The 10,695-nt window shown below is 41.6% G+C and overlaps 1 protein-coding gene across 1 annotated transcript in view; it reads left to right on the forward strand.

Moving 5' to 3' along the window:
• Nucleotides 1-9,731, forward strand: part of LOC117431173 (dynactin subunit 5-like) — a 17,920-nt gene extending 8,189 nt beyond the window's left edge. Inside the window, exons 4-6 of the mRNA XM_034051864.3 lie at nucleotides 4,759-4,870; nucleotides 8,670-8,772; nucleotides 8,917-9,731. Coding sequence (XP_033907755.1) covers nucleotides 4,759-4,870; nucleotides 8,670-8,772; nucleotides 8,917-9,014 — 313 coding nt within the window. The 3' untranslated portion in view covers nucleotides 9,015-9,731. The remainder of the gene's footprint in view (nucleotides 1-4,758; nucleotides 4,871-8,669; nucleotides 8,773-8,916) is intronic.
• Nucleotides 9,732-10,695: the final 964 nt, after the last annotated feature.

Genomic DNA, 10,695 nt, shown 5'->3' on the forward strand with positions numbered 1-10,695 from the left:
GGAGGCAGAGGCAGCTCCTGCTCCTCTGCTCCTGGAAGTGGCAGAGGCAGAGGCAGCTCCAGCTCCTCTGCTCCTGGCGGTGGTGGTGGCGGAGGCAGAGGCAGCTCCTGCTCCTCTGCTCCTTGCGGTGGTGGTGGCGGAGGCAGAGGCAGCTCCTGCTCCTCTGCTCCTTGCGGTGGTGGTGGCGGAGGCAGAGGCAGCTCCTGCTCCTCTGCTCCTTGCGGTGGTGGTGGCGGAGGCAGAGGCAGCTCCTGCTCCTCTGCTCCTTGCGGTGGTGGTGGCGGAGGCAGAGGCAGCTCCTGCTCCTCTGCTCCTTGCGGTGGTGGTGGCGGAGGCAGAGGCAGCTCCTGCTCCTCTGCTCCTGGCGGTGCTGGCTCCCTCTGCTGTGGCGGCTGGGCATGTGCGCGCCGTGCTGCCTTCAGCAGCATAGCGAGAGGCTGCTGGGGGACACCAGCATCCTGCCCTTCTCCCCCCCAAAAATTTTCAGGGGGTTGAGCCTGTAACCCCTCCCCTTCCGGCTCTTGGGGCTGAACCAGCAGGCATTTTCCCTCTGCTGGTGGCTTGGGTCCCAGGGCTGTGGAAGCCCCGACTTGCCTCCCTTTGGGCTGTGGACGCACCGACTCCTCCCTTTTGGGCTGTGGACGCACCGACTCCTCCCTTTTGGGCTGTGGACGCACCGACTCCTCCCTTTTGGGCTGTGGACGCACCGACTCCTCCCTTTTGGGCTGTGGACGCACCGACTCCCCCCTCTTGGGCTGTGGACGTTCGGGCTCCCCCCACTCAGGTGTAGGACGTTCGGGCTCCTCCCACTCAGGCGTAGGACGTTCGGGCTCCTCCCACTCAGGCGTAGGACGTTCGGGCTCCTCCCACTCAGGCGTAGGACGTTCGGGCTCCTCCCACTCAGGCGTAGGATGTTCGGGCTCCTCCCACTCAGGCGTAGGACGTTCAGGCTCCTCCCGCTTGGGCTGTGGACGCTCAGGCTCCTCCCGCTTGGGCTGTGGACGCTCAGGCTCCTCCCATTTGGGCTGTGGACGCTCAGGCTCCTCCCATTTGGGCTGTGGAGGCAAAACCAGCAGGCATTCACCCTCTGCTGGTGGAGATGGGGACAGCAGGTACTCACCCTCTGCTGGTGGAGATGGGGACAGCAGGCATTCACCCTCTGCTGGTGGGCCTGCTACCTGGGCTGCTGTTCCTTTTATCGTTGCCTCCAGGTAGCTGAGGAGAAACTCCACACCTTCCTCCAAGGTGTTTGGGGTGTGTTCCTCCTGATAGGCCTCCCATCTCTCACTGTCCATCATCCACAGGGCCCGGACGATTATGGGCAGAGACTGGGCCTCCAGCCCAGCATTCTCTAGGAACCAGCCCCGCAGTTTGATGGCGTCTTCTGCCATGACTTTTTTTTTTCTTCTTTTTTTTTTTTTTTCCCAAAAACAATATTTGTAATTTTTTTTTTTTTTTTTTAAATCCAGACCCCTCCTGGTCTGACGCTTGGAGGCGCGGCTATCCCACGAAGACACCACGTGTCACAAAGACGGCCAGAGTGGGTGGCGTCAGACCAGAAAAGGAATCCAAACACAGACAGTGGTTGTGATGAGCTGAGTGCAATGGCTGCACTCAGCGTTTATTAACAAATAAAAGGGTTGAAAACAGCACAAAAACAGGACACGGCACTCGAGCCAAAACAAAAAGACAAACAAAACGTACTACACTTAAACAGACAGACGAACAAACACGGTGAGTGAAAACACTTCTGATTTACGTTCTTACTTTGTTTTATTTTCTCCTCTCTCTCTCCCGTTCTCCACTCACCGAACACCAACCCCGACTGAGTGAAACTGTGCATCTATATATACTGTTGTGCTGGGATTCAATTACTAATTAATTACTCACTTGAATCCCAGCACGTGAATTCATTACGTGCAACCCCGTGCCACACATTATACACATTTTATCTGCACGTGAAGTGATGTGCCATCCTCGTGCCTAAATATAATTATACACTTTAAACACACGTGAAACACAGACCCGTTTATATCCCGTGTACCAATCTATACACCAACATTAACATACGCACGCATATACACAACACAGAACACACAAATGCACACAGGGGCGGGGCACTTTGCCACATGCCCTAACTGTTATTTATGAACCTGTTTTTGCTTTAATTCACTGTCAATGTTGATTTGTGATGTTAAAGCTGAAAATCATGCTAGAAATCACGTTAGATATCCCCATTTCTGTAATGCTGATAATACTGAAAACAAAAAAAAAATACTTTGTTTTAAATGTTCAATATTATTGCAAATGTTATCCCTTTACAAGAGATTATTGATGACCTTCTCTGTTCTCTGAGCTGTTCCAGAATACTGCTACCTAGATATATTTCTATTTATGACAGTTTGTTGGAAGTGTAAAAACCTACTTCGTTCGACTTGCATTGCTGTTTTTTTTTTTTGCCTGCCTTGCCTTTCCTCTCCTCATCTGGGTCATGTCATTTCTAATGGCAGAGAGCAGGTCACAACTGCAGAATTGGATAAGGTCACCATGTACCCTTGCTTTGTAACAAAGAGCGCAACGAGGCATTTGTTTCTTTTTACAAATATGGTACAGAATTACAGTATACAACAATACTGGTACATTTTGTGTTAAATGGTTCTGGGAAAGAACATGTGTGATTTAGTTTTATGTATCTATAGTAGTTTTGTCATAAATGTTTAACCAAGCGAATGTTTTCAAGCAAAGCACTGTAGTTGGATTACACATACTAATACCAGTTTAAACCATGATCTAAATATATTGGGTTAAGGTTCAAGGCTGTAAGCAAACACTCAGATTCCTTTAAAATGTAATTTACAGACTTTATAATTTAAAAACAGTTCACAGGTCAGCTTTGTAATTGAAAAGCTAAGATTTATTTATTTATTTATTTTTTTATTTTTTGGAAAGGGTGCAGATTTGGAGTAGTACCTGCCTGGAGTCTTGCCAAATCTCGAGGTCACTTTTTGTTCTGAACAGCAAGCAACACTGCTACGCACGTCCAACATCCTTCTATTTTAAAATAACAGGACTGGTCAGATTTTACCTATAACCTGCTCCTTTATTTTTTGGTTCCAGAGAAAGACTCCTGTTTCCCAAATACCCACACAAACATTGACTTTACTGTGTTGTATATTTTGTAGACATCGCAGAGATGATATTTAAAGTAAAACTGGGAATTACTCAAACTGCTGTGCTATGGCGACCTTCTACACAGCACCATTTAACAATCTAGCTACAGTTTTAGGATTCTGTCTGTTCAGCTGATTATTGCATTTCTCTTACATAATTGCAAGGCCCACAACACGGATCCATAATCTTAGTTATTTGATCCCCCAGGCAGATCCTGATGCTGATTTTTTTACGTTTATTTACTGTATCAGTTTTTAAGAAAGGCAATCATTTTCTTTCTTTTACAAAATGTTAAAAAAAAAATTGATACAGGCCCGTTATGAAATAGGTTCCATGTTCTTAGCCTCTGCATTTTTTCTATGATGCAAAAATAGATGCACAAAGTCTTAGAATAATTTAATTGATCTTATGCAGTTACAAATCCTTAGAAATAAAAGGTTACTTTAACAAGGGCCCTTCTTAAACCAGAGCCCAAGGATCCAAGTACTCTTTATTTATGCTGAGTAACCCGTAACCTTTTAATGAGAGGTTCCATAAAATGAACCATCTTCACTAGGATATACAAAACCAGGTATTGTGTCCCATATAATACAGATAAGGGTTCTGCTTGCAGTTGTATTTATTAATGCATTTTTTGAACTTAAGAATGCATAACAAAAAATAGTTAATTATTTTGGCTGACTTGCCTGTATTGTTCATATTATTTCTATTAAGTGATCATTTTTTTGCTGTGGTTAATGAATTCAGACCATTTCACTGCCGTGTAGGGATTTATGTGCACTTTGTGTAGACAATAGGGTTGCCAACTGTCCGGTTTTGGACCGGACATCCAGTTTTAAGGGAATTTGTACCTTGTACAGTCAGAACGACTCACCTGACAGCAAAAGTCTGGTTCTTGCGAATCTTGCTTACTCACTGTTCATTGCTGTTTGGGTATTTCCATTCTCGCTGAGCCAGTCCACTGTGCAAACAGTTTTTTTTAAAATTATTATTATTATCGGTCCGTTAAGTTTGAGAACTACACTGAAATGTATTCTGCGTTATTTTGCCATTCACTGCTTAGCGGGATCCAATTACTGAGCATCTATTTAAAAAAGCCACCCACCCTGGATTGCTTAGCTTGCATTCTTAGGTTTTGTGATCAGCACAAGCTTTGTTCAGTAGCTCTGCAGATATTTCTGTCTCCCTGCTGGGACTGGGCACATACTGTACACAGCTTGTTCCAGCATTCAGGAAGTGTTTTTACTGTTAAAGAGGAGGGGTGACCTAATCGAGATTTTAGATGTAAATTATATTTTTTAAAGTTTATCCAGACTGATATAGAAACTAGATTTGTTTCTGTAGAAAGAGGGACTAGAGCGGTATTGAGGAATTATCATTATTATATCAGTCAATCAATCAATAAATCAATAAATAAATCAATCAATCTTTTATTTAACCAGATTCAGAAACCATGCCAAACATTATCATGTATTGTAGTGTCCTGGTCAAGAAGGGTAACACGACAGCCATAAACAGTGTAACAGTGTTTTATATACCAGTATTGACGTTTTTATGGCATTGTGTTGGTTGTGTGTTTCCTTGCAGAGTTGCTTTCTTCCCACTCCACATCGGGGACCATGTGTTCATTGGAGAAGACTGCATTGTGAATGCTGCACAGATAGGGTCTTACGTCCATATAGGGAAGAACTGTGTTATTGTAAGTATGAAACTGAACAATATCGCATTGTCGAGATTAGGTGCTCCCAGTCACGGCCCCAGATGAAACAATCTAGGGGTGCAACTTCCTGGAATGGGATTCAAGCTCTAATGTAAATCTCTTTTTTTTTGGGGGGGGGGGGGGGGGCGTTACTTTAATAATGTCATACACCACAATTCAAGTTTTTATTAATTTTGTTTTTATTATGTGAAATGTTAACATGGAATTGAAGTATGAAAATATAATCAATAAAGCGGTCAGAGCAAAAAGAAGGGGGACGTGCAAAAAGACACTTGTTGATTAAAGCTACATGGGAGCTGTCTGTTCACAATGTCAATATCTGAACATTTTCCGCACGGCTGAAAGGAAATTGGGAGCTTCAAGCAAAAATCCTTTTTTATAGGAACAAACTGGGGCTCTTTACTGGAAGGGTGGACAAGGCATGAGCAGGAGCTGAATTTGAAACATGCTCTTTCTAATTAGTTCTCGTATTTGTACTGTAAACATTGATCTCTCTAAAAGCATATAGTTGGATAGTGATCAGTTTTAAAAATACATTTTTAAGCACTTTACATTTCGCTGTTTTTCTTTTTTTTTTTTTTTTTACCTGATCAAAGCTAAATAAGCATCCCCTTAAATAACGGTGGTATCATTAATCATTAATCGTTGTATCTATTGCAGTTTAATCTACCCTCCTGCCTGTGAGGATCACTTCTGATAACAGGCTTCTTGCTTGTTAATTCAGCCAGCATTTCCACACAGGCTTGTCACATGGAGTTCTATTAATATTGCTGTTTGTTTCTGAGCAGTATTGACCAAAAGCAGACTTTTTTTTCCTTCTTTTAATCAGCAGTCTGAGTGTTCGAAAGTATGGTTCTGATGTTAAGGTCTCCATGGGAGAAAGCTTTTCAGTGAAACATAAGAGGTTACAGCCAGAGATACTAGTGCAGTAATGAATAGGAGCACTGTGTCCCGGTGTTGTCCGGGTCAAGAATATTCTCTTCCTTTGCTGCAGTGAACTGCTGAATGAGTACAATACAGAACTCTGTGTCCTGAATGAAAATAACTTTTTTCTGCACATCTTCTTCAGTTGTATGGTGACTTGGAACATTACCTTTGTTATTTGTACATGTCTTTTCTGCCATAACAGGGACACCTGGATTTAATTTGGGTAGCGTGTTAGTTATCTCCCACTGCATATGGGGTTATACTGTAGGCGCCAGTACGTACATATGTTGTATCTAAAGAACCACTTATCCAATTGTAATTAAGCTTACTAAGATCATTCTTTAGCTCAAGTTAGTAAGTATCAGAATCTGGGAATATAAGGAGGTATCTGTCGAGCTGATGGAGACCCCCTGCTCCAGCTCCAGGCTGGCTCCAGAGCTGATGGAGACCCCCTGCTCCAGCTCCAGGCTGGCTCCAGAGCTGATGGAGACCCCCTGCTCCAGCTCCAGGCTGGCTCCAGAGCTGATGGAGACCCCCTGCCCCAGCTCCAGGCTGGCTCCAGAGCTGATGAAGACCCCCTGCTCCAGCTCCAGGCTGGCTCCAGAGCTGATGGAGATCCCCCTGCCCCAGCTCCAGGCTGGCTCCAGAGCTGATGGAGACCCCCTGCCCCAGCTCCAGGCTGGCTCCAGAGCTGATGAAGACCCCCTGCTCCAGCTCCAGGCTGGCTCCAGAGCTGATGGAGATCCCCCTGCCCCAGCTCCAGGCTGGCTCCAGAGCTGATGGAGACCTCCTGCTCCAGCTCCAGGCTGGCTCCAGAGCTGATGGAGATCCCCCTGCCCCAGCTCCAGCATGTGCTGGGATGGTCAAATAGCCATAAAAAATATATAGCCATAATATGCTTTATAATTCTAGAAGGGTTGTAACATGTTTAGACCTGTAGCCATGTGAAGTTGCAATGACAGGGATTATTAAAAAATATGCGTTGTCTACATTGTTTTGACCTGAAATACATAAGTTGTTTTTTTTTTTTTAATGTATTAATTTATTTATTTAACCATAATGACTGTATGGCATCCTTTGTTTTATAATTAATTCACAAGGGTGAAGTTAGGCCTTTCTTGCTTCTGGGATATTTTTCAACTTTAATAGTGTTACATATAATAACTTTGATAATGTTTTGCAAATTAACAAATATTCAAGTACATGTCTGAATCCTGAACAGATATCTGAACATGAAAATACCATGTTTGCTCCAGCAGTATAATAACTAATGTTACATGGATAGAATCAGTGCTCTATAAAGTATAGTATCTAGTATGTTTTATGATACGTAATACTATAATATACATTTAATTTAACGGTCTGTCTGTCACACACTACATTGTGAATATGATAACTACCTTGATTTTGTACCAATCTTCAAGCTTTTATTTTATTGTTCAATCCTAGCCTCCTAGGTATGTTTCGGATTGCATTTGACTATAATCTTTCCCTCACTGTCCTCTTTCTACGCAATTATGAGGACTCTCTCCATGTGCCTGAACTAGTTTTCATAAAAGGTAATGGCTGCATATACCGGAATACATGATTCTAATCGATCATTTTGGACAACAGACATACTATGTACATTAAAGTACTTCTGTATTTACATTTAGTTATTTTATATACTTATTTATTTTGTCCATTCAAATGTTTGAACTGAATGATTCAAGAAGGATGTTTTATAACGTGAAAGGGAGGAAATAGTGGAGCTGCTACATACATACACACATATGCGTAGCATGTGCTCTACAGATGTGTGAAGACACCTGTCAGTGCACATGTATTCTGTCACACTTTGCATTTTTTTTTTTTTTTTTTTTTTTTTTTATTTAGTCGTTGCTAATCAGTTTTTATTATTTTCTCCCAAATTTGAAATGCCCAATTATTTTTAGGCTCAGCTCACCGCTACCACCCCTGCGCTGACTCGGGAGGGGCGAAGATGAACACACGCTGTCCTCTGAAGCGTATGCCGTCAGCCGCCCGCTTCTTTATACACTGCGAACTCACCGTGCAGCCGCCTCAGAGCTACAGCGTCGGAGGACAACGCAGCTCTGGGCAGCTTACAGGCAAGCCCGCAGGCGCCCGACCAGACTACAGGGGTCGCTGGTGCGTGGTGAGCCGAGGACACCCTGGCCGACCTAACCCTCCCTCCACCCAGACGACGCTTGGCCAATTGAGCGCTGCCCCCTCGGAGCTCCCATCCACGGTCGGCTGTGGAATAGCCTGGACTCGAACTGGCGACGTCCAGGCTATAGAGCGCATCCTGCACTCTAGCAAGTGCTTTTACTGGATGCGCCACTCGGGAGCCCCACACTTGCATTTTTAAATGCACACACTACAGCTGTGACGGGGGATATGTTACTGACATGTTTGTTAATGTATTTTTATCACGGTTTGCCAGTCTCGTGAGGGTCCCAGGAGACTGCAAGAACACACACTACTAAAAAAACCTTTTATATAATTTCCTTTACAAATCATTCCCTGTCCCAAAAATTTGTACAGCTTTATAACGACTTGGTATGGTGGTTTAAAAAGTGACTCGCCTACTCCTGTGAAAGTGTTTGTAAAATATACATTTATTTTTTTAATTGAGGGCTTTAAAAGATAACACTTAACTAATAAGGGGGGAATAAATGCACCTTAAAGTTCTGCAGATACTAGAAATCCAATTAAAAGGTGATGAAAGCAATGTGTTTCGTTCTTTTGTGAAAGTACTTCTCAGTAAGGATAATTACAGCTATTTGCAAAACATTTACTTTGATTTGTGCCTCCTGAACCTTCAGCCGTCTCTCTGTGTGATTTGTTTCAGGGGCGGCGGTGTGTTCTTAAAGATTGCTGTAAGATTCTTGACAACACGGTCCTGCCTCCGGAGACGGTTGTCCCACCATTCACTATGTTTTCTGGCTGTCCAGGTAAGATGTGTAATGCTACAATGACAATAATATTTGAAATGCACAGAGACAGTACCAAAAAACATGGAGATCATTTTAATACACTGTGTATCACATGATCGATTTATTTATTTAAAAATGTTTTTTTTTTTTTCTGTTTTCCAGGTCTGTTCTCAGGAGAACTTCCAGAGTGTACCCAGGAACTCATGATTGATGTCACAAAGAGCTACTATCAGAAGTTTTTACCACTGAGTCAGATTTAGTACTTTATGACATAAGACAACAAAAATTGGACCAATTAAAGGTTTTCTTTTTTTATATCTGCAGTAAAGCTGTCTTGAAATTCCACCAGGTTTCACAGCACTGAAACAGCTTTTCTATTTATTTTTAAAGAATTGTGCACATTTTCAATTCACTGCTGCTGAAAGAATGCAATGATTATTAAATCCACGAAACTCCTAAAAAAAATCCTAATTTGCCATTTTCATTTAGTTCTTATTGGGGATTTTTTTTGACTGTTTGTGAAGAGTGCTTTCAGTATACAGGGGAAATAATAACGTAAACACATAATTAAATATCACTTCTTAATTTATCAAATTTAATGTTGTCTGTTGCATTAAAAACAAGTTTGTAGCTGTTATTTTGGCTGAAAAAGCTGCTTGGATGTGGTGCATTCAGGCAACATAAGCCTTCCTTCTGTGGTTACATTGTTGCATACTAACAATTGACTAGAAGTGTATGAATACTGTGGTTATCCAAGCAGTACAGAAATGGGTGGATTCTTATGTCATGTATGCAGAATACACAAGAGTTTTGACTATTCTTACACAGAACTGTATTTATTAAGTATGGAACCTGGTTCCTAAATTGTCTTGTATGTGCATTGCAGGGAGGATCACAGACCTAACGCTCCTGCTAATAATGTGTGATATTAAAAAAAATAAAAATTAAAAAAAATCCTGAATTTTGTTTCATTCAATTTTGTCAGGAAGTAGCATTTCATTGTTCAGAGGTTTTCTTTATTGATGTGCTTTAGCACATTGTGTACTTTAGCACAGCACTCAGTTTTTACATATATTTCGTAAACCGTAAATGAATACTGAAATGTCATTAATACAAATTGGTTACAAGCAGGTACGGTACCATGCGCTAGTTCCATGTCTACAGTAAAGATTGCTCAAACCAGATATTTAAATATTTGAAAGCAAGAATTGATAGGGAATCTGAATTTTTTGATCTTGCCGACAATTACATTTTGTTATCAAAATTATAATCCAGTCGTAATTCTCAGGGCATTTTATTATGAAAAAGGAAATTAATGATTTCAGTGCTAGTGTCAAAAAGTAAAATAAATATTACAGTACTTACAGTAATTAGTCAATTGAGAACTGTGTTAACCCATCAGTGACCAATTGTATTATCTTCATGGAACTAGGCACTAATTCAAGGCTATTCTGGGATGTTGAAAAATGTACTTTATTACTGTTTTTGCATTACAGTGTAGACTTAAATGTGTTCCTTTTTCAGCTCACCTACTCAACCATAAAACACTCAAGCAGCAGTACTAAAAAAAATACACTTTACAATAAAAATAGAACATCGTTTAGATGTGAATTTTTTTGTCAGTGTCTAGTGAAGACTTTACAAAGCCCTCATGGAAACATTTGTCCATATTTTTTTTAGTACTACAGCATGACCCTTTAACTACTCCTACACTAAGTTATCATTATTTGCTGAATAAAAGGTACTCCAGAAAATGTTATGCGTCTGTTATTGTATGTTAGTTCTCATAGACTCTTTTAAAATGTAAGGTTAAAAAAACCCATGATGGATTACAGTGGTAAGAGCACTGAGCTTTTACTAACTTTTAAACACCTTTAGTTGAGAAAGGCTCATCGAACTATGATTTGGACATTCCTTGTCAAGTTATTGGTGTTTTATTCA

Source organism: Acipenser ruthenus, chromosome 22 (assembly GCF_902713425.1).
Source record: "Acipenser ruthenus chromosome 22, fAciRut3.2 maternal haplotype, whole genome shotgun sequence".
In the NCBI taxonomy this organism is placed as follows: domain Eukaryota; kingdom Metazoa; phylum Chordata; class Actinopteri; order Acipenseriformes; family Acipenseridae; genus Acipenser; species Acipenser ruthenus.